At 40.0% G+C, this 24,454-nt stretch overlaps 3 protein-coding genes across 6 annotated transcripts in view; all 3 read right to left on the bottom strand.

Annotated features, from left to right (window-relative positions):
• LOC6567172 overlaps positions 1-11,088 on the bottom strand; it is a 33,370-nt gene extending 22,282 nt beyond the window's left edge. Inside the window, exon 1 of one of the 3 annotated variants that reach the window (XM_001993320.3) lies at positions 10,904-11,088. The gene's annotated coding sequence lies outside the window, so the exon portion shown is untranslated. Of the gene's footprint in view, positions 1-3,396; positions 3,415-8,337; positions 8,434-10,903 lie in introns of those variants that run through there. The other 2 variants (XM_032739630.2, XM_043214642.1) reach the window with 2 other exon arrangements.
• Positions 11,089-13,291: 2,203 nt separating this feature from the next.
• Positions 13,292-13,987, bottom strand: LOC6567171. The gene is made up of 3 exons (XM_032739467.2): positions 13,763-13,987; positions 13,446-13,703; positions 13,292-13,389 (listed from the first exon to the last, which is right to left on the bottom strand). Exons 1-3 carry the CDS (start codon positions 13,921-13,923, stop codon positions 13,365-13,367), a joined length of 444 nt encoding a protein of 147 aa, XP_032595358.1. The 5' UTR covers positions 13,924-13,987; the 3' UTR covers positions 13,292-13,364.
• Positions 13,988-23,214: 9,227 nt separating this feature from the next.
• Positions 23,215-24,036, bottom strand: LOC6567170. Of its 2 annotated transcripts, none has more exons than XM_032739524.1 (2): positions 23,492-24,036; positions 23,215-23,433 (listed from the first exon to the last, which is right to left on the bottom strand). In XM_032739524.1, exons 1-2 carry the CDS (start codon positions 24,027-24,029, stop codon positions 23,405-23,407), a joined length of 567 nt encoding a protein of 188 aa, XP_032595415.1. In that variant the 5' UTR covers positions 24,030-24,036; the 3' UTR covers positions 23,215-23,404. The 2 variants fall into 2 exon arrangements, with proteins under 2 accessions (XP_032595415.1, XP_032595417.1); XM_032739526.1 differs by having other exon boundaries at positions 23,215-23,430.
• Between the last annotated feature and the right edge of the window lie 418 nt (positions 24,037-24,454).

Below are 24,454 nucleotides of genomic sequence, written 5' to 3'. Positions count from 1 at the left end.
CAAAATTTATAACGATGGCGGGGTAAGTGGGGGGGAGGCGAGATGCAGAGAATCTGAGCTAATAGGGGCGGAAGTTATGGCCACAATCAAATTGCGATATTAAAGAGGATTTTGGTATTGTTTTCATCTTATTTATTTGTTTGGCGCATTAGGGCAATGCTGATGATCAAAAATTTGTTCAACAACGAAATGCGCTTACGAATAAATAAACAAACGCTTCACACACACACACACATACACACAATGGCACGCAAACACGCACACATACCCAGATTTATTATGTGAAACAAATCACTCATACGCCACGTTGGACCCCGGCGTATATATCGTGAGCTCGCTAGCTGAACGTGAAACATGAAACGTGAAGTGACTGTCAGGGATTTTCACAAGAATTCCGTTTATTTTTAGACGGGCAGAAGCAGCAGCATCAACAATAACAACAACAACAACACCAACATGTTAACAACATCACAAGAACAACAACAGTAAATGTCTTGTTTATTTGAGCTTCAGTATTCTGACTGTCGAGAAAAAAAAGAAACAGCAAAGCAAAAAAATAACAAAAAAGAAATTAAGTTGCTGCCTGCAGCTTAATAACACCAGCAAATGCCACGCAACCACCCAAAAAAAAAAGAAAAGGAAGAAAAAACAGCAAAAAACACGCTCACTTCATCAACAACAACAAAAATATTTATCTGATTTAAACGTTGGCAACAGTCGCCCATCTCCCTATTCCAACCAACCCTCGAGGCAACATTTCTCCTTACTATGCTCCTTTCCATTCATGGCATGCGTGCTTGGTAAACTTATGCTGCCTGTCGCCGTGCCCCGCTTAATTTTCACTCTGTGGCAACTTTAATATTAATCATACGACCCGCATACGAGACACAAATGAAACACAAACACATACTTGCAGCTCGACCTTGTTGCGGTAGGTGCGCTGTTGAAGAACCTGTGCCGTTTCCCTTTTTCTATTGACAGACTATGAGGTGGTCCGCTCTCAGTATGGAAGTATTGCCTGATGCGGGCACAAGCAGGGAGTAAACACAGTCGCAACCGCAGCGCCAAACGCCAAAAGTTCTTAGTTAAACTCAACGTTCGCCAAAAGTTTCCTCAAGTGGCTCATTGTGGTTGGCAGTAAAATGTTGACCCACAGACAGGCAGTGAGGTGGAGAGAGATGGGTATAGTTAACTGAGGCGACACTTGCTTACTTGTGAGAAGGACACGCACAGGCAACAACAACAACATCATCTCATGCTCTTTGCAGCCCTTAGCGCTGCAGCAGGCTCCAGAACTTGGCAATGCCCAAAAACCACCAAAAATGTTGTTGCTGCTGCAACCATCAACAACAACAACAACAAATAAAACAACAACCACAACAGAAAAAACAAATGGTGAAAATCGTTGGCATGCAAAAACTTTTGGGATGTGGTAGAGAAAACGCAAATGATTAAGTGCGTCGTGGCATAATTCACCAAGACAACATTCAAGATGACACAGCGGGCAGAGTGCTGAGGGTGCTGTCAGAGACAGCGACTTTTGGAGGGAGTTAAGCTGAGTTGCAATTGAAATCACTTTCGCAATATTCAGAGCAAATCTCAACTGACAGTAACAGGGATGGACAGGCACGTGATAAGTTTGAAAGTGACCGAATGTCAAATCGGGTGCTTATTTGTGAGTTTGAATTCAATGTGTTTATTGCTTGAAAGCAATCTTTATCTGTATGCCAAACACCACAAGAAGAGGAGGAGTTGAGCTGCATTTAAAACAATGAGAGCGTCTTAAAAACTTAATTATTTTATTAGAATTTCGTTGTATGTGTGTAATTAAGAGATTCATTTATATGTATATTCTCATAGTTAGACAAATAAATCATAATTAAATCATTAATTAAATATACATGTATGCTTTGAGTTTAGACAATCATCAGAATGGTAATTTTGTGTATTTTAAGACAAATAACTTGAAAAGTTCCAAAGGAGAAAAGGGAATTCCAAAACTAAGAAGAAGTAAATGTGAATTTATTCTTAACGTATCTCAAAGAATTATTTTCCAATATATGAAGTGATTTTTTTCAGTGTACTTTCTACTAAATGCCCCTTTAACGACGCCACTGAGCCTGATTCTGTGCTCTTGGAAACTGATTCTGAGACAGCTCTCGCTGCTCTGTCCCATTGCGCTTGTTAGTTTAGTTCTTTGGTTTTGGTTGAGGTCTGGTTGTGTTTGGTTTGCTTTACTTTGGTTGTGTGCTGTTTGCCGTGCCCTGTTGCCATGTTCCTTGGGGACTTAAGAGCTCTGCCATTTGTTAGTAAGGACAACAAAAACAACAAAACGACGACTAAGCGACAACCAAGAGTTGTAACAACTAGAACTTTTGCTGTTTAGCATTTCAACACGCAAAAACGCTGCTGCTATTGTTGTTGTTGTTTTGTTCTTATCGTAGCTTTCGGATCCTTGGCATAACAGCAATTAATATGTATCTTTTACTCGGCACACTTTATCGTTGCATTACGCCCTCTCCCCTTTTGCCCGCATCGACCACACCCGCAACAGCAAGTAGAAAACAAGAAATTTTAAACAGTTTTTGTTTTTGGAATTTCGTCCAGCATTTTGCACGTTTGCTCTGACACAGTTACACATTATAGCCACGCCCCCTGTCTCTGCCCGTGCTGCTTAGCTCCATTGGCCAGAGACGCACATTTTGAGCCAGCTCAAGTGATCTATGACAAACGCTAGTTGCAGCGTGCGACAGGAAAATGAGGGGAGAGTAGTTGCATTGCGTATATTCTTGATATTCTGTGGCAGGTACAACGAATGTGACTTTTAAATCAAAAGAGACTTGATAAACTGGCAAGCAAGCAGACATCAGAAATTAGAGCAAATACTGTCAGAGCGAGTGAGTAAGTGCGAGAAAGAGAGAGAATGCTAAAAATTTAATTAAAATGCACATTTGTCCTTGACAGCGTTTTGTACTTTTGCTTAATTGGAAGGATGCAGCTGCAGCGACAGAAGTAGCAGCAGCCGGAAATACGAATGCGACCAGAACAAAACACTCACACACATACCCGCATACAGACATGCTTTAGTTAAGATGCGGTTAGATATTCAAAATGAAAAACGCGACACAACTGCTCCAAATATAGAGTGAGAGTCGTAGGCAAACCCAACTCACTTCAGGTCTGCCCCAGTTAGGCAAGCGACACGCAGTTGCCTGCATACGTGTGCATGTGTGTGTGTTAGTAAATTAAAATAAATTAAGGAAAGGAGAAAGCAACTGACTAAATTTAAAGTTGATTACGTGCCAAGTTGAAGCAAGACGAAACTTCATCACTGCGGCGGCAAATCTGTGCAAAGCGCTAATTGAACTGTGTTGGGTAAATATTTAAATAGTTTACCTCAGGACGTTTGTAGAGTTGGTTACTCATTTTCCTTAGACATCAACAATGTCACTTCAGTGTTAATTGAGCAACCGCTTGCAATTAATTAGGTTAGCTTAGGTTTACAGCTCATCAAATCAGGAAGTCCTAAATAAACTTTAGAATAGTATATAAAATTGTCTATTTGCATTTAATTATTTTAGCGGCAAGCTTAAAAACTCATTTTTGAAATTAGCCTGAGCAATGACAAAAAGCATTCTATCTGATTAATCTTATGCCAAATATAATAATTTAATCCTCAGAGCGATCAAATATATGCCATAAATAAAAGTAAATGCAAAATTGATATATGTATATACATATTAAATTTGGGTTATGTGGCACTTAGAGCTTTTTTTTGGCTGTCAATTATACAAAGTTGAAGTTGTGAATGAGCTGAACGCACACATTGAGTAAGCTCCTCTTGTGCAGAACTAACTAGAAAGATGAAGTGTCTCTTCTGAGCTGTATGACAACTCATATACATTTGGCTGTCCTCTGCTGGCCAAAACAAAACACATTAATGCGGAAACGCATTTCGTCTACTCCTATTTGCATATGAGCTTGCGCCAGAGCCTCGCACGTTTATAACTTTACTTAAAGTGAGACAGGGACAAACTGAGAGTAGGTGAGAGGGCAGATGTGGAGCATGTTGTCCTTTTTATGATAGCACATACACAAATTTGTGCCAAAGAACTTTTACTTACAAACGAGCGAGCATGCAAAAAGTGCAGAAGAATTGCATTGTTTTTCGCATTGAGATACACAGAGCAGCATTCAGGCAGCAGGCAGCAGGCAGCAGGCAGCGGACATAAGCCAGCCAGGACACAGACAAACACGCATACGTGCAGGGATATGCATGTGCCTTGGCAAGGATTTGTGTTGCTCCTGCCTATCTCCCTCCCTCACAACTTCTTACTTCACATTCACCTCTCTGGCAGCAAGCAGTTGCAGATGATGAGCCTCAGATTATATGCACTCACTGGCGTTGCTTTGTCTCCTGCTTCGTCTTTGCAACGACAGGTTTTTGTCAGTCTTGTGCCTGCTGTCTGACTTGCTGACTGTCAGACTGAACCCAGCCATTTGTAGCGACCCGTCCTGTCCCCTTTGTGTGGTGCCAACAGGACATGCATAAGTGGCCTGTCTCTTCGTCCTGGCTCGACAACGTTGCTGGATTTTTATTTATATTTACTCTTGATTGTTGCAGTCGCTCTTCATCTTGTTGTTGTTCTTGTTTTTATTATTATTTCTATAGTTGTTTTCACTGTTGTTTCTTCCACTGCTGCTGTTACAGACAAGAAAAGACTATACGCGAAACAAAAAAAAAATTACTTTGACGGGCACTTTTTGCTTTCAAACAATGTAATGCAACAAACTTTCAGTTACCACCTCTTCATCTGTTTTTCTCGCTTATTTCACAATTTTATTTTATATTATTTTTTTTCGAAGTGCCAACTGCCAAATTTACTTGGTCTTTAATTTCACTTTGTGTTTGTTTATCCAATTTTTAATGCAGTTGTCATTCTTCCTTTTTTGAAGCATTGATGTCAGTCACTGAAAAAGTAACTATCACATTGTGAACTGGTAGGGTTCGAGTCTGTCGCTGTTTGAATGACATTTTAATGGGCTTTCCATATCCGTGTGACATATGTGAGAGTGGTCAGAAAGAGAGATTCGAATATGCAAATGGCGGGAAAGAGGCAAATATATGAAAATTTTATTATTTTATTATAATATATACAATACAATTATATATATTATAAGATTGTGACGTCGCAAATTTCATCTGGAGTTGAACGCACACAAGGTCGATAATTTGTTTGGCTGCCAGATTTTGGCATTTGTTTATTATTTAATGTCAGCGCACAAATAGCATTTTGTGTCTATTCTAGTTTTAATTTTCCGCTTAAACGGTTCTCAGAACAGAGCCCAAGTCGACTCGCAAATACCACTCCACCCATAAAACTTGAAGCTCCAGCAGTGAAGCGCAAGCATCTGCCGATTACTTTGGAGTGACTTCTTCTGCTGCTGCGGCTGCTGGTGCCACTGCGTGTGGCAGCCAACTGCAAAAATGGCAACTTAAAACCAAAAATATTGGTTTGCTCTGCGCCCGGGTTATAAAAATAGCAAATGCTACCCAAAAACAAAAGCAAAAAGAGCCACAAATTGAGTTGAACGATTTTCCAAATGTTCTTTTCTTTTTTATTCTGGTTCATTCTTATTTTTGGTCTATTGACGAGGCATGCATATTGTGTGGGGTGTCTCCAAAAACGCCCCATAGTTTTTGGCATGCTCATACAATATTTTTTGTTTGCTATCGATTTCAATTGTGTCATGGCACCCTTTTCATCTTTCCCTCTCTCTCTCTCTCTCTCTTTCTCTCTCATTCTCTCTCTCTTTCTCTCTCTCTCTCTCTTTTTCTCTCTGTGAGTGTCTTTTTGCTATATTTCATTTGCTCCGCAACAACTTCAAAGCGTGCAATAAAATTGACACCCGCAGCGCCACCAATGCTCCAAATTGAAACTATGGGCGAGAAAATAAATGTGTAACAAAATGGAAGCTGCAGTCAACACAGCACAATCCACAATCCCATCCACCGTTGCCACCACAGAAGCCCAACAAGCACCCCTGCGTTGAGGGTAGCTTCCCAATGTGGCAATGAAACAGTTTTAATGAGATTTAATCTTTAAATTTCGCGCTTTATTTACGTGAGTGGCAGCACCAGCTCCAAAATGATGCAGCTAAAAAGACTATTCATGCCACATCGTGATAGTCGCCCATTAAAAAAATTATTTTATACAAAAGGAGTTAACTTCATTATGTTACTCAAGGGAAAATTTAATTAAAAGCGTGCGAAAGACTTAATTGATTATACCCAGTGCTACAGCGCTGCAAGGGGTTGTCATTATATGTAAGGGTGGCGGCTAATCGAGTAAATGGGTAAAAACTAACTTTATGAAACAGTTAGTCAAGCAGATGCAACTTGCAGGGTAAGTTATACTCTATCAGCAATAAAGCTCTTTAATTTTGTTGTGCATACGCCGCGTTGCACAGCATGCTAGATAACTCAAACTGACCGCTGGTCATTGAGAGCTGCTCAGCCTCCAGCAACTTGCCAAATATTTTAACATGTTTGTTGAAACATTTTATGAAAATTGCAGCCAAAATATTAGAGAGGGGAGCGAGCTGGCTCTAAAATAAAAGTTTACACAGTTAATAATACAACCATTTACTTTGCAAATATTTTGTCAGTAGAAATGGAGAAAAGAAGGAGAGGTCGCCAGTTGGGTGGCAGCCATAGGGCGGAAGGATGGCATTTGACCTAATCTCAAGTAAATTTTCACGCTTAGCATATGAGCCTTTGAATTTGGGAATGCAAAATGGCCGCAGGATGCAAGAGAAGTCTGGAGACGAGACGATAGTCAAGAGAGGCCAAATGTCGGTACCCCATAACCACCAACCCCCCTCCTAAAAAAAAACTAAAACCCACAACTGGGTTCGAGTCGAGATGAGTTGTGTTGAGTTGAGTTGAGTGCATGCAAATGTGTTTGCAATGGGTTAAATATGCTCTGCAGTACCCCATAGCTATATGCATATGCATTGTGTGCATGTGTGTGTCTGTCCTGCATGCTGTCTGCTCCTGCAACCTCCGCGTCCAGCATCTCCATTGGATTTTTCCGTGAATGAAGTGCAGTTGGGGTAGCGGGGAACAGTTGCAGCAGCAGAAAGGCAGCCATGAAAAATTAAAAAGGGATTTTGGAGCGGCAGCTGGTGAAAAGCGTTTGAATAGTAACTTGAACAAATTTTTTCTTTCTAGTATTTTTTTTGTTTTCTTTTTTAGGGAAAAAGGAGGAGGGCTGACAGCGTTTTTTGTAAGTGCCTCACAGCCACACAAGTTGAAAGATGATATAAGCCAGCATATTGGACATGTGCTTGCAGCTCTAGAGCATCACAAAAGTGGCCACAGTTGGTTGCCGTTTGCCGAATCTAGTGGGTTAAGAGCTATTTTCGAGCGCAGAGCTCGCTTAATTATGTGGCAAAATGATTGTGGGATGGGCTGTGTAAAGGGAGAATGCCAACTCGTTTAATTAAGTATGTGATATACTCAGGATATGATAAGAACTGTTTTACTGCTCAATAAGAAGCCCCATTGTGATTGGATTGTGGTGGGAGTATACTGATAGTAATTGGAAATTGGGAAATTGGTTGTATAGACTGAGTGGTAAGACACTTACTTAAGTTGAAGGCAATGCATTAAATTATCACTTATAATTCTCAGACGAGCTAGGGAGTCCTTTAAATAAGGAACACGAATCTTCAATCAGGTTGAAAGCTTAAGACATATATTCATATTTCATTATATCTATGCAATATTTTTCAAAATGGGATGTAAGCAAAAGTAAAAGTAAAACAACATAATTTTTTTGTTCTTTTTTTAATTATAGAGTGCTAATTTTAAAATTGATGAGAAAAGGATTTAATTAGATTATGTATTAGATATGTATATTCCATGGGATGTATTTACATACATATTGAAAACAGTTTTTACTATGCCTTATCGGCTTAACAAACTGGTAACTAATTCCTCAATTAAACTTCCCCACATTGGGTAGAAAACGAAAGTGAATTGAACACACTTTAGATATTATATAAGATCATATGGCCAAAATAAATCCTTCTGATTCAAAATGCTTTACTTAAACTGTAAGCTGTGCTGAACACAGAAAATGATTTGGAAGATTTTCTTTACACTTGTAACTATCAAAAACCTAATTGGATTTGTGCAATAGAAGTGGTCAAGAATTTAAGACCCGAAAGACTGGCATCTGCTGAAAATGACAAAAGCTGCTGGTAAATTGTCAAAGTGAGCAACAAGGAAAAAAGAACGAATGAAAATAAAAAAAGGAAAGAAAAGCTTACCTCTTGCAATAATGAAAATTCGTTGTAAAAAGTAGTTGGCAACTCGTAAAATTGTTGCCAATAGCTTCAAATGCTTTTGTTGCTCTTTACTTGGACCTCTATCTATATCTCTCTCTCTCTCTCCCTCTCTGTCTCTCTCTCTCTTTTAGTCAACTTTTATTATTACAGCTTCTGTAGATTTCGATGTTGTTGTTTTGGTATTAGCAGTTAAACAGTGTTGTTGTTGATGTTGTGTTCGCGTTTGCCGTGGTTGACGTGGATGAGGGTGAAGAGGGCGCGGGAGCTGTTGTTGCCATTGCCGATTGTCGACATTGTTATTGTTGTTGGTTTTTTTTTTTTTTTTTTTTGGCCGAGAATTTGGCCAGCGTTTTATTGTGTTTATTGTTTTAGTCACTTGGCAGCGCGTGAATTTGAATTCGCTTTAACCCTTTGCGCAATTTCAACAATTCGGAAAATTGCGAAATACTGCGGGATACATTGTCTATAGGCTTTGTCAAGTTTATTGTTTATTATTTGTTTAACTCAAAATGTCGAGCGCATAAAAAGAAATAAACAATAAAAAATGTAATACGTATTTTTTGTCAGATCGTTGAATGAGTTTTTCTGCAGCTTAAACCACCGCAACCCCTTGCTTACTTATATCGTTAACGCAATGCCAACGCATATGTCAAAAGATTTATGGCCATACAAAATGGCAGCTTGTTTTTTCCCTCCCACCCAAGTAATGAATGAAATTTGTTTCATTTTTCCCAGCACAAATATTCACAAACACACACTAGCACACATTCCCACACTTGCTGGGCAATTGAAATTTTGAGAGATTAAAGCGTCAACGTTCTTGTTGTTAACGTAAAAAATTCAAGAAAAATGATTGTTTAATTTATAAAATGTATTTGTTGGTGCTGTATTAAGCGTGAAAATGCTCGCCCCATTGCGCTGTCAGGCTGAAATTTGCACTTGAGCACACGCTTTAAAAATAAAATAAATGAACCACATGAAAAAATGGTCCGTTAAGAATGGGGAAATGGGTGCAACTCATTTCGGCTTTGCCACGCTTCTTCTGCATTTTTATCTTGCGCTCGCTCTGCACTCATTTGTGCCTCGAGGTCGCCAAGCCAACCAACTCATCCGTACCCGCACCCTGCACCCATAACCTTGGCAGCCTGGCAGCCTGGCAGCCTTCTGGGGCGCGGGCTGCTTCCTGGGCGCCGAATATCATTGGGCTAAGCTCAGACGCTTGAAGGACTTCCCTTTAGTTGGTGGTGCTGCTCTCTGACTGTGGATGTGGCTTCTGGCTTTGTCTCGTAATCTCGTAGTCCCATAGCCTCGTCTCCCTTTCCCTCGCCTCTTTTCACTTATTAGTCTGCGTTCTGCAAATATGTTTTTGCATACGAGGCACGTCTCCGTCATTTTTCTTCAACTTGTTCTTTATTTATGTTTCTCTACGTTTCCTTCATTTTATTATTATTATTACCATTGTTGTTCTCGCCACTGTTGTGCGTTTTTGGGGACAGCCTTCAGAAGTGCAAATGCGAGATTTGTTTACACCACATTAAATAGACGACAGAAAATGGCAAAAGAAAAAAGGGTCAGGGTTTTAAATTATAAAATATCGTTGAGCTTATGCCATTTTGAATTTGCTTCATATTTCAGCAGGTTTTTTTAAATACTCAACTTAATTATAAGAGGATTCAGGTGTCATGCTAAATTGCCTTTAGCACCTTGAAGATTAAGATTACCGATTACTTTAAATTTATTTTCAATTCAAATGATTTTTGCAAGAATTGATTTTAACGCTACAATGGATTTAATGAAAAACAGATATTTTATGATATGTTTCCGATTTATTTTTAAGCATAAATCACAAGTGTCCTAATTAAGTTCTTCTTGAATCCTTTCTTTATTTTATAAGGTTTCTTTGTGAGTTGTATATCAAGTTACGCGTTCTTAGTTTCTTTGTGAGTTGTATATCAAGTTACGCGTTCTTAGTGAAATGCATAGACGGTCTCAACCGAGAGTCAATATATTTGTTTAATGATTGATGTTAATTATAATTAAGCCACTTTTTGGCTAATACTATTCCCGAAAATCATTCCGAGACACTTCCAATAATACATTCAATTGCTGATTTACTTGACGACCCAATTTATTTTGCAGGCCTTGCCCTTTTCAAACTGCCTGAAGGCGGCCCCATCAAGTTGTAATTTGTAAATGAAATTGCTTTTTCAGGCATCGCTTTTTGCGGTTCCCCCGATTCAGTTTTTTTTGCCCCAAAAAATGCAAATTTATCAAATTGATTCAAGCGATGGATGTTGATGGCGGCCAATTTAAATGCCAAAAATTAATTACATGCCACACGTGCACACACATACACACACACACACTTACACACACACACACCAGTGCACAAAAATACGCACGCACACACAGAGCATCAGCATCACATGTTTTTTGTTATTTCTTTTGTTGGTAGTTGTTGCAGCTTACACCTTTTAATTGATTACACTCTCTCACACACACACACAGACACAGACACAGACACACATGTATACTTATGTATGCACACCTCTTCAAATTGTGTTGTTTGATTTTGGCTTATTGGAATTTCGTTGACACTTGGCCACTTTTAGGACTCGGTTCGAAAAAGACGTCAACACGGCACACGAAACACAAACTGTGTTGTCATTTGGCGTTTAACATTAGGTTTTGGCTATTGCCAATTGTTGGTGGCTAGGCTAAACGAGCCGCAACGAAATCGCGGCAAAACGAACATGGCCACGTTTCCGAGTTGACTGATTTGAGTTTAGCTGCTGGCCAAGACACGAGCCGCAGCACAGCACGAGCCACGGTCAAATCCGAACCACTGACTCTTATCACAGACGATGCCGTTAGTCGTGCCACTGTGTTGAATTTCCGCTTCGGTCCAAAGAGAGCAACGCAGACGCTCAGAACAGACACACACAGAGAGAGAGTGAGAGAGAGAGAGAGAGAGAGAGAGAGAGAACGAGAGCTGTTGCCGGCATTTGTTGGTGTGTGGTGAGTTTGTGTGTAGTACGCATTGGTGTAAGCTTGTTGAATGTTGCATGTGTCCAAATTTCGAGGCAGCACACTCTTATCAGTAGTGCGTAACAAATAACGTTGCAGGCGACATTTTATCGGTCAACTGTGCTACTGTTCATTTGTCCAACTGTCAAATCGACCGACTCTGACGAAAGTACAAGCGCCAGCAGCAATCATCCCGAAATATGTCCACATATCCTTCCCAATATCCTACTTCTGTCCAAACATTTCACTTGGCTCAGTGTTCTGACAAATGGCTTGAGGTTTATGCCAACAGAAAGGAAATTTTGTTCCGATTGGCATTAACATGTTGAAAGTGGAATTTTAGTACCGAGTTCATCAAAATAAGCTGTAAATCTAAATTGTGGACTTCTCGTTACGATTTGTCGAATTTTCAGTGTGATTTTCAACAGTTATGCTCAATAAATCACAGCTGTAGAAAAAATCAAATTTCACATTGTGTCAAAAAAAAGCTATTTTATACTTATTATAAAATAGATGCATTCTTCAAAACTACTTAGTGTATATTTTTGAAACTATTGTTGAGCTTTCAAAAATTTAAAGCCATTACTTTTATTTAAGGAGCACATATTTCATGCGTTCTTCATGTCGGATTCGCTTGATTAGCTTAATTCAATTAGTATGGATAAAGTTTTGACTTCTTTGTCAAAGTTACAACAAGCTGTGCTTGCTTTTAATTACAGGTATCTTTCAGTGTTCAGTTTTCCTCGCTATGATTCCCTACGCTAGGTGTCACTTTGATGTTGATTTTGCTTGAAGCCCTGCGATGTCATGTTTCAGTGTGAGATTGAAAACTTAGCAAGTTGCTGCTTCTAATTGATATATTGCCGCCTGCCTTCGTACAACATGTCCATGTCCCGTTTGTCAACCACAATGGCGACTTCCGCTTCGGCATCGTTGTCCTGCTGCTTCCACTCCCGCTCCTGCTTCTCGGTCTCGTCTGGTCTTCTCAGACTCCGTCGACGTCTCTGTCCCTGTCACTTTGGAACATTCATTTTGACTTTCATGCGATTGTCAACTGAGGACTGGGAGTGTTTTGTTTGCGGCCACTTCATCGTCCTTGCTCGTCCTCGTCATCGTCATCATCTGGTTAAGGGACTAAGTAGCGTCTGTGCATGGCTGTTGTTGTTGTTGCTTTAATGGTCTTGTCACTGTAACCAAAGAAATTCAATGCAGTTACTTGGCATATCAATGCGCCTGGTTGCTTGCATTGGCCGCTAAACAGGCCAAACTAATTACCGTGCATAATAAATCAGCGCTGTCATAGTTTGCCATTAGTTTGACACCACCCTCGTAGTGCAGATCCTTAGATCCTTGCTCCTTATTGGTACCATTTATGCAAATTGGCCTCAATAGTACAGGGTAAATGTGAGCCAAGAGCTGAGAGACGAAGTATCGAAGTATTGCTTTCGGACTTGCACGATGCATGCCTTGGGTCTGCCTTTTGCATTATTAATTGCAATTTGTTAACATTTTCCAAGAACTTGCTACAGCTATAACCTAATAAGCGACGCCCGTTACATACATATATTTTCTATATACACATGTATGTGATTATATGATGTTAGTCAACTTGTTCATGCTGACGATTCAGTTTCTTAATGCAAAATTAATTGATTTCCATTGAAAATGAAAGAGCTGACATGTTTTACTTAAAGTAATGGCAAGTGGGCGGCGGAGGGAAAGCTATTACTGTGAGAATGTGGGAAAAGAATTAATAATTGCATTGCTTTGGAAATGCTTTTAAAATAGAAACTTTTGGCGTGACTCGAATGATGATTGAGCTAAATTGCAACAAATTGTGAGGCAATTAGTTTGTGGAGAGGCAGGCATCATGACCAAGTATACTTGAAAGAGTACTTACAACTTTCTGTCGGCAACAACAATAATTATATTTTATAACATTTTTCATTATGGTACATTACACTTAACAAATATGGATATAATCAATAAAGCAAAAATGATTGATTTCTGTGAATTAAAAGAATAAATAAAAGTTACAATCCCAGGAATAAGTTGCAGCTCACCTCAACTGCCTGAAAAAGTTAACCTTTTTGCGCACTTCGGGTACATCGTGCATGTGATCATCGAGAAACTTGTATAAGGTGCCCGTTTGAGGGTCAAAATCGTTTTTAGGCAATCGATTGAACATAAAGTCGGGCGTTCCCCCTTTCGGTTCCAGTACCTTGCAGCGGGGCAGAAAAGGCTGTGTATACTCACGCATATAGCTAGATCTTAGCGGCGGTTCCGATTGCTCCTCGTAATCCACATGGCCATAGCGTGGACTACAATCGGATGAGAAGTCAGATAAACTGAAGCACGCTGAAGTCCTGTTCGCACTTACTCATCCATGTTAAAGGACTGAAAGTTGACGAGCTTGTGATCGGTGGTGCAAAGGGTGCGCTGTGGCTGTGAGCCCTGCTCAAGCATTATTTGTGTGGTTGTCTTCATGAGTGAACCATCAATATTCGACTCCCATAGCTGGGTCTTCCTCTTGCAAGACATGCCCACAACAAATTGGAAAGTGTGATGTAAATGCAAATACTTGTTTTTGAAAAAGTGCTTTTGATCAGTGGAACTCCGAATTTTATGTGTATAGATTAACTATACATTTTTCTTAACAATCTTATTTGACAGCGAAGCAAAAGTGTGGTAAATAAAATCAATACAAATATAGATCGTTTTTGTGAAGAGTTTTTAATAAATGTATTATTAGTTTGAAATATAGTTTAACAACTAAATTAGATCAGAAAGGCACAAAGTGTGTACATCGAACACCATGCAAATCTCATGCGGATTAATGGCAAGCCAAATCTGTCTGATGAAACTAACAAATGAAATGGAAATCGAATAGTCCTTGAGTGGGTCAGTGGGCAGAATATATATGTGCAGGCCTTATGGGGAATGAAATAATTGCAGTTGGAACAATTGGCCAGAACAATGGTGCTGGTTTTTGCAGTTTTCATTATGAGTTTGCCACCTTGTTTGCTTGACTCGACATTAATATGGGCTAATTAAACAAATATTGGATGATTGTGTGTGCGTTGATGTGTGCTGTACGTGTGTGCGTATGTTTGCGGGTGTGGTATGTTTATGCATATCATACGGCTTGCATCAACAATCGGCATCGATGACACCAGAAAGCAATGTTAAACAACATAATGCGATAGAATTGCCACACCAACAACACTTGCAACACAGGGAGCCAACGGTATGCATATAGATGCGTGCGAGTGAGATATTGTCTAATGGCTGGGATATGGCAGGGCGCAATATTTGCCATGCGTGGCATAAATTATGGGCCGCAATTTTACATACGTTGCATTTTGCAGCGCATAATTTGCATTTTTGAGCATTTTCACAGTGCATTGGGCATAATTAAAAGAGACCGCGACTGCAGCAAGCTAAATATTTTTTTTTTCCATTTTCCATTTAAATGCATTTAACTGAAAGCATTTTAAAATAGCTGGCCCAACTGGCTGTGCTGGAGGGAAAGTAATACTGTTAAACTACTCAAGTTGCTCACCTTAAAGATTGCACACTTGACTGGGTGTGTGGTGGGTGGTTTGGCAGCTGATGGTGGCAAGCGGCTGGCGGCCGGCGGCATGGGGCAGGCAGCCGTGGCGCACTTAACAAATTAATGTCAAGCCACAATAAAAGTCAACAGCTGGTTTGGTTTGCGGGGCAACCAGAGGCGAGGTTGCTTCTGCTCCAAAGGTGAAAGCAAAGTTGAGTGCAATGTCATGCAGAGACTTAGTGAGAGTTAAGGGCTAAGAGGGGCAGATGAGTGAAAGGGGCAGGGATAGCGCGTGCAGCCAAGAACGGAGAACAGAAGCTGCCACTCACACAGCAACATTTACAAATGCACAGAGAAAGACAGGGAGATAGTGTGAGAGAGAGAGAGAGATATATACTCGCATGCTTAAGCGCTGTGTGCCTGAGATTTTGCGCTTGACATATAATTTTTATGTCGCAACTCGCCATGCTTAGTGTATATACATATATATATATATATATATGTGCGTGTGTGTGTGTGTGGCGTCTGTGCATCCTTGTGCATCCTGCGCAAATGGCAAAAGTTTTGCCAGCACGCAGCACTTGCTCAACTCTTGATGACTGGGGTGTGAAATTTACGAGTTGCGAATCGCGAGTCCAAAAAGGCATATAATTATTTAGCACAGACACGCACACACACGACACACACACACATACCACAGCATTTATGCCTAAGCATGCAGACGTGAAACTTTAAATTGCATAGCTTGAGAAATGGCTTTAAATTTACACATCAAATTATTTACCGACAGCGCAGTAGACAATTAAGCAGCAAATGAGAGTTTAAAAAGACTTTCGTGTCTCACAGTCAATAATTTTTAGTTTACTAAGCAGCAAATGCGACTTTAAGAAGACTTCCGTGTCTCACAGTCAATAATTGTTAGTTTAGACTGAACGCGACCAGCACATACCAAGTATTAATAGACTAATTACAAGAAGCCGAAGTCAATGGATGTTCAAGTAAATGAGTCTCTGACCTCACTGAAAAAGTTGCTTACTGTCTACAATATTAAAAGTAAAATCGCTCAAGGCAAAAAACAAAAAGTCGGCGAACTTCAGGTGAAGAAATGTATTTATTTGTTTTTCGAATTGAAAGTAATCCTCTCAAGCCTAGTAAAAATTACATATAGAATGATCAACCTAACCAATCGATTTTTTTGAGGACTGCAATCATAGAACCTATTATCAAGTGTCTCTCTATCTCTCTCTCCCTCTCTCTTTCTCTCTCTCTCGCTACCCATGCTGTTAGTCACATATATATAAATACATATACTCATACAATTGGCAGTTAAAAAAAATGAAGAAAAGTTAAATAAAGTATGTTGAGTGGAATTCCATGAGCTTGGACGCTTTTGCCAACATCCATTCATATGCTGCTGCGGCTCCTGCTGCTTTAAATGAACTTCCTGGCAAAAACAACTTCACGGCACTTGGAGCCAACCACAATGGCAACAGCCCTGAGAGAGGGGGAGGGGAAAAATGCAGTTAAATGAGCGGAAATGCAAAATTAACTCGCCGCGAAAACATAGAACAAACAAAGAAATGGTTGTACAGCTAAAAAAACAAAGTAAAAGCAAAATGAAGAGGAATTGAGAATGAGAAAAAATGGAATACTGGGAGTGGCTGAGGAAAATGGAATAAACGTTGCCACTTGGCCAAATTTAATGTAAATATTTGGGCAACCACGAAAGAAAAGGCCTTGTACAAAAAATTGAACGTCTACCAGTGCAAGAAAGCTGCCTACAATTGGGTTAACTACGTTAAAGCAACGAAACGAAAAAGTTTAAAGCAATAATCAGCTAAAGGCAGTCTATTTTAAAGTAATTTAAACAATTTATTACCACATTTTCCGATTACATTCTGGCAAATGAATCGTAATCCTTATTGTGATTCACACATAAACAGCAGTGAAGTGTGCACGTCTAGCACCCTCAAGCAAATACCAACCCCATACTAAAAGCTACGTTCTCACAAAGTTGCTGCTTTCTCTATATATGTACATATTTGCCAAGGTAACGACCAGTATTGGCCAGACAACACACATACAGCGACAAAAAGCGCCCCTCCGCAGCAATCGTTTAAATCGCTTTGCCCCACACTCCACTCCGCCCAGCTGGGGTTTTTGCTCATGCTAAAAGGGTCTTTGAGAATATCCTTAAATGTTGAGCTTGATAAATAGAAAATGAAAATTGCAAATGATTTATCTGCAGCGCGTATCTTTATTTGTTGTTGTTCCTAACGCTGTTCTTGTTGCTGCCGCTGGTGACGCACTTTTGAGTATTTGAACTGGACGAAAATTGTATTTAATTGTTGTGCTGGCAGTTGGCCGTTGGTAATTGCAATACAGATATCATCAAGACAGGAAAAGAGAGAGAGGTACAGAGAGAGAGAGAGAGATAGAGAGAGCAAGCAAGCGAGCTGGACCTGGAAACTTACTCGTAAATTAAACAAACATTTTCACAGCGCGCAATGAAAATGACAATAAAAATAGCTTAAAATTTATGGCATACCAAACGAAACGAAATGGAACGAAACGAGAGCAGCAGCAACGGCAGCTTCTTGGCCCTTTTATTATTCTGCACTTGGTCCATACACCCACACACATACACATACACACCCACACTCCCAACCCAGTTGTAGTTGGCACTGAGTACGGCATCTGCCACTTGGCACTGACTTTTGCCTGAGGCAGACAGCGATCCACAAGAGAGAGAGAGGGAGAGTGAGAGAGAGATAGGGAGAGATTGAGAGAGGGAGAGAGGGAGAGAGAGAGAGACAGAGAAGCATCAAGCTGCCAGGGGCGACACATTCAGTCGCACTGACTTTTGCACAATTAATGGCGGCCAGCCTGACCCAACACCCCAACCCACTCCATCTACGCCCCTACACCCTGTCCATCCTCATCCCCACCAGTCTTGCGCAATTATTGCGCCATTGTGTGAGAACCTTTGCCAAGTGTCTGTGTCACCGCTAAATTTAACATAATCCTCGAACGCCGACGAGCCTCGAAGTCGTCGTCGCCGCCACTCCTTTTTGGCAGCTACCTCAACAACCCCCCCCCCCCCCCCCCGGCCCTACATCCCCTCTCCACCACCAACCACTGACGCATCCCTTTTGGCTCTCCTTGCATGTGATGTCTTTGTCCTGCGGTAAGCCTTTCTTTTGCCGCGCATAATTAATTTCACGTTCCTGCCAAAAATATGCGCCAGAATCGCGTCCGCTCTGCTCCACTTTGATTTGCTCTTTACGTTGTTGCTGTTGTTGTTGTTATTACAGACCCTTGTGAAGCTATGCTATTTATTTTGTTTTTGGCAAGCGCTTTCGAGTCGCAAGTAGCCAACTTGCCAATTGGCATTATTCAGTTGGCCCTAAGCAGGCTCAAAGCCGAGACAATTTGACTGGTAAAATTACGATAATGCCATCATTTCGATAAATAGCACAATTCAAAATTCTCAACACACAAATTAAGCCTAAACCCCAAAACCTTATTCTTGAAGAAGTGAAAATGATATATTGCAGATATTTCCCCAGCAACAGTTCTTGAAAAATATGTATATAATTTTTCCATGCAACATTCAATCACACACGATAAATTTCGCTGGCTTTATTCATAATTGCTTCACAGCTGCAACCGATAACAATTTAAATCCATTGTTGTCAATAAACAATTATTGCAATTCCAGCAAAACAAAGTGGAGAGCACACTTCATGCTCTTCCCTCACCACCCTCTTCCCAACCATTACACGCCTTTTGGGCTGTCAGCCCCATTAGCTGCAGGCCGCAGTCGACCATAAGCGGACCAGAGCCAATGCCATTGCCGTTTGCTGAATCGCTGATATTTTTATCTTCAAAAAAAAAAAAGAAAAAGAAAAACGCCGCCAGAGAAGGCGACAGACAGACGGACACTGTCCCAAACGAAATTCATTGCAAAATGCTAAAAAATGGCACACGATAAAAAAATTAACAAAACAAAAATAAACGTCACGCCGAAGATTACATACACTTGCAGACTGGAAATAAACTGTCGAAACTCTTACGTTTACTATAATTAAGAAAACCGATCGAGAAAACTGTATGATGTAGTAGTCTTGCTTATCAAGAATATACGTATATATACTTTAGGGGTCGGGAACGACTCTTGGAATCGTTACAAACTTCACGACAAATTCTAAAAGGATCTGCAAGGGTATAAGGAACAATTGAATGGAAATGAAGAGGAGGTGTGGGGATCAATGAAATGGCGCCCAACGGGCCACGAGGAAAGGGTAGTACTAAATAAAGTTGCAGTAAAAACTATTAGAGGCGACGGCGTACCAAAACAAAAAAGCATCACTAGAAATGCCCAAAGCATACAAATAGAGAAAATATGTGTGGTTCAGTGAAGTTGGCACGACCAGGAGATATCCTGTATTTGTCTCATATTTCTCATTTCTCATTTTTAGCTCTGCTGGCTTTCAATAGTTTTGACGAAAATCTTATGGTTCTAGCTGATATATTTACCTAAACAAGCTTACTAAATGTGCGTATCTCGATATTTATGGATACTTTATCGAAAGGTTGCTTAAAAATACATTAATTGTTACTCTCATTCTGTCATATTCATACCCACTATTATTAGAAGCAGTGCATACAAGAAGAGATTGAAAAAATTTGGCCATATTTGCAATTGGACAGGCAGTTGGGGTTGGGGTTGGGGTTGGTGTGTGCCGGCGGAGACCGATAAAAGAGCAGACAGCAACCGAAAGCATTCGGAGAAGCTGCAACCGAAATAGGAAATTACAAACGAATCGTTCGTGTGTATTTCTGTGTGTATTTCTGTGTGTATTCTGTGTGTGTTTGTGTGCGTGCGTGTGGAGGTGTGTATTTTACAGATGTCTGGCATCAGAAGACACTTCTGAGGCGGCAAAATCACAAAGTGTTTAATTCAATATGAGGCCAGGGACACTGGGCAACATGCAATGAACAGTGGCATGCAGCAAATGGTGGCCTGCTAGCAGTCAAAAGTTTGCCCTCTTACATTGACTCTTAAATTTATGTGCAAACTTTTAGTGTGCCCATGTACGAATGCGCAGCTGTGTGTGTATCTGGGTTTGGGTGTTTGTGTGTGTGTTTGGAAATTATGCAATTTAAGCGCATAAATTTCACGACTCGACCCGAGGCTAAGGAACAGCCGCGTCGTCTGCTAGCCCATAACTTAACAGACTTAACGATTGTCTAATTAAAGCCAGTTCAGCGGACGTAGCCCCTTTCCTGTCTCCCGGCTATACAAATGCCTTCCGTGGGTGGGGGTAGGTAGGATTCATAAGCAATTCGATTAACTCTTGCTAGGACGAAGCTGCGAATTCTTCGCTTATAGTAAATACTTGTGAGTTCTTAAATTGAAAATAAAATTAAGAATTGCATTTGTTAACTTAAATATAAATATTTATATAATATTTGTGACGAAAAATACAAGGACAGATTTAAAAAATGCAATAATTGAAAATAAACGTCTCAAATTAAATGTTTTGATAAAAATACATATGTAAAAATGCATACATCATATTCATAGAATATTCACAGTTCGTTGAGCTGGCACATTGTGAATTTTTAAGCTGCTATGGACCGCTCGTAAAAATAAAAGTTGGCAACACTCCCCGGAGACAAATCAGTTTGATTTTGATTGCACCTTTTATGGCCTTTGGCACCTTATAACTTTTTTCCACCTTAAGCGACCTTGCCTATCGCGGTCCGCCAGCTGCGCAGCTTTGGATGCTTTTGGCCATGTTGATATCTTTCATCTGTCTGCCGTCTGTTTTAATTCTCCTAACGTAGTTGTTTTACGTGGTTGTTATGGTTGCTCGCTGACGGTTGTTGTTTCTTGGTTGTTGGTTGTTGAGTGTTTGTTATTTGCAGTCAACGTTATTGGCACGTGTTTTTGTATGTTTTTCATCATGGTCGTCGCTGTCTTTTATTTCTTGGGATAAGCTCGTAAAACTTTTGGCAACAAAAAAAAAGGAAAACAAAACGTTCGAAAAACTTGACTTGTACTTGTGTATTTTATGCGTGCTTCGTGTCGCAACCGCCAAAAAAAAAGTGGGCAAAAGCACACGCCGAGCCACTTGGCCAGGCCAAAGTCTTCAACATTTTGTCTTAACAATTTAATGACTCACTAGGGGGAGGGGTGGCTGTGCCAGCCGGTGTATTCTGTTAAAACAAACGGCGTGACAACACAGACATGAAATATTTTCAACCGTATGCGGAAACACCAAAATATCGTCTGGACTTGACGATACTCTAAGTTAATTCAGTATACAATTGAATAGAAATTTGTATGATACACTTTCACATATAAGTTCAGAATCTGCGACGGATATAAATAACGTTTTTAGTTAAACGTATTTCATTAAGATAGAGTGCTCAAAATTAGAGCAAATCTGACGGGCCATTTGCACAGGAAACTCATCACTTTGTTTCGACTGTTGCTGCTGCTGTTCTAGATGTGTCAAAAAAAAAAAAAAAAAAAAATGCTTTGCAAGTGAAATGTCAATAATGTTTTATGGCATTGTAGCGTAAGGCTTCAAAAACTCGAACTTCATAAAGTCACACTGAACGAAACTTTGAAAACTTGCTTAAAATATTGCATATTGACAATATAGATATAATGAATGGAATAGGCAGAAGAAAACATTTCGAAAAGCTTACAATTTTTATATTCTTCTAATTTAATTGAATCATTTATCAGCAATAAATTACACCGTAACGAAGCTGAAAAAAGTGTATCCCGTAGTCGGCTTATTATTATTTTAAAAAATTAGATTCTATTGGAGAAAGGAGGTTTTGTTTAGCAGTGTAGCAACAACAGAATATTTTCATTTGGTTCGCAAAATCTTTGACATGCAACAGGAATCAAAAGCAATGGGCGGTAAAAAAAAGAACTGGGGACATGGGCCTGTGTTTGCCGAGGGTGCTGGCTAACGGTGCAGTGGGGGGGAGGCGCCATTTTGTGGCCTGTCTTGCGGTGTCGCCTGAAATTGGCCGGCAAACAAGGCAACAACCACTGATAGGCCAAAAGTGGTATACAAAGAGCGGAGGAGAGAGAAAGGCACACAAAAAACAAATGTCGAAATCCAATTCAAAATGCCATCAGACATTCTAATTTCATTCATTTCTTGATACAATCAAGCGAGCTGCTGGCTGGTGTGGGTGAAGCAGAACCAAGTCCGAAACTCAGTTCCTTATGTCACATAGAATCTGATTGTGATAACCAACAAATACAACGCCATTGCTGCAAACGAATCGTTTGCTCCTTCTTCGGCATAAATTGCGGCACAAAATTGAATTTTAATCTGTGATTTCTAAATTCTGCATATGACCAACCAAATGCCATTTGCACAGAGAAATATATTATAACTACGATTGTCCACTGCCGAGGATGGGAAAGTTATGATTTGAAAGTGGACTTGAAATATCTTTAGGTGCTCCATTGAAGTTTCTCACACGTTTTGCATTTTGCATATTTTCAATCTGGGCACGCAACACTTCAGCTGTTTCCTTTACTTAGTTCTAAGCGTTAAAATGTTGTACTTTTTTTTGTTGTATTTTTCCCCATGAATTCTTCCTCTTTTCTGAACATTTTATGCTTTAGAAACTGGGCCAGGCGAATGCCACAGAACCACTTGGAAAGCGAGCAAAGCGAAAGCAAAGAGTCAGAAAAAGAGTCATTTGGGACATTTTCTGATGCAACTGGACTCATTTTAAGTGTTTTCAGTGTGTCGCCTGCTGGTGTTCTGACTCATTTTTGTGCAAACTGTGTAAGTTGAACAGAATAAATATGAATTGGCTGTGACGGTTGCAACTTCAATATCTTTATTGAAACACAGTAATGCACATGGGATCAATTTATTGTTTGGCTAACGCTTAAAGAGATTTGCATTTAAGCTTTGATATCGAAATTGAGTAGTCATACAAAATGATAATTGGCATCATAAAGCAACAGTGCCGAACATAAATTAGTTTAAGATGCAATGCCAACAGCAACCAGAACAACAGTGCATATTAATTTCAACAACAACATACATGAATAAGGGACGAATGCAATCAGAAATTAATTGTGGCAATAATTGACTTATAAATAAATCCGACTATCGAAATAGGCGTATGTGTATGTGTGTGTGTATGTGCGTGCACCACAATGTAAGATCAAACCCAATGAAACTGCAGGTAAGTTAATTAGCTAGATAAGTTGATTTAAGGTCGCAGCCAACGGCGCGTATGATTTATTAATATAAGTGTGAGAGTGTAGTAGGAGTATCAGACAAATAGAGAGAGAGAGAGAGAGAGAGAGACAGGTAAAAAATGTTGGCAATTGCCTCAAGGAATTGTTATCTATTTGCATAATACAATAATTGACTTGCGTGGTTGCTATCCCTGTTAGTCGAATAAGTCCACTTAAAGCCATTCCCAGCCAACATAAGCTACTAAGGGTTAAAAGGCTTAACTAATATGAGGTGCACATGTTGCGTAACAATGACTCACCTGCAATCGTCAGCAGCAGCGGCAAAAAAACGCGTCTGATCCAGCTTCGATGTCTTGCCGACTGATAGAGACGTTTCTGGCTGCAACTGTAGCACAATGGCTGATACGGTTTCTTTATGGCTCTGATAAGGCTTTTAGCATTGCGATCCAAGCCAAACATGGGCAGCAACTCCTTTTCATTCTCAGCGCAGTTCTGCCACGAGATGTTCACCATTACTTTTTGCGCATGTGTCCAATCTTCGTCCTCCGTTTGATAAGCCGTGTGAGACTTGACCTTGTAGTTGACTGTTAATCCGCAGTTTGGCTGATCTGCCCGAGACGGCTGCATCCAGATTATTAGTTCGGTGGTGTCGAAATCAGCCAACTGGCCACGTCTGGGAAACACTTGAACAAGTGCCTCATTGCTGATGTCAATACTGAAGATTATGGGATGGTTGCCGAGATTGAGCAGGCTCAATTGACGCTTTTGCATGTGCGCAAATGGAGCTTGAAACTTCATGTTTGTTTGCGATACAATCAGTACATCTTTTGCAGCCATTTTCTGACAACCAATAAAGAGTTATTTTTACTGATTTGTCGAATTTTTTAACTTGACGTCACATTTCAGAGTTTTAAAGAAATACACAAAAGAAATTCGTTTATTTAGTGATTGTTTTAAACTAAACAAAAAGAGTTAATTTACACTCTACTGTCAAATTACAGTCAGCTAACTGAAGTTGGTAAATGTTTCATGGGTCCTATCATGAATGGCAAATATGTCCCATCCATAATATCAATACGAACGCTTGAGTCATTATGTAGATTACTCCTTGTGTGCTATGTACTCTTATTTGTCACATCGACAACATTATTAGCAACAAAAGTCCCATAAACGCTTTGGGGGCCCTTCAAACTACCGCAATTCCGCCAGCTTGGCCAATTTGGGGCTACCCTCGTCTTATTTTTGCTCCTTTTTTTTGTATT

Source organism: Drosophila grimshawi, unplaced genomic scaffold, assembly GCF_018153295.1.
Source record: "Drosophila grimshawi isolate 15287-2541.00 unplaced genomic scaffold, ASM1815329v1 contig_1377, whole genome shotgun sequence".
NCBI classification, from domain to species: Eukaryota; Metazoa; Arthropoda; class Insecta; order Diptera; family Drosophilidae; genus Drosophila; species Drosophila grimshawi.
This window is presented reverse-complemented; position numbering and strand designations above follow the sequence as displayed.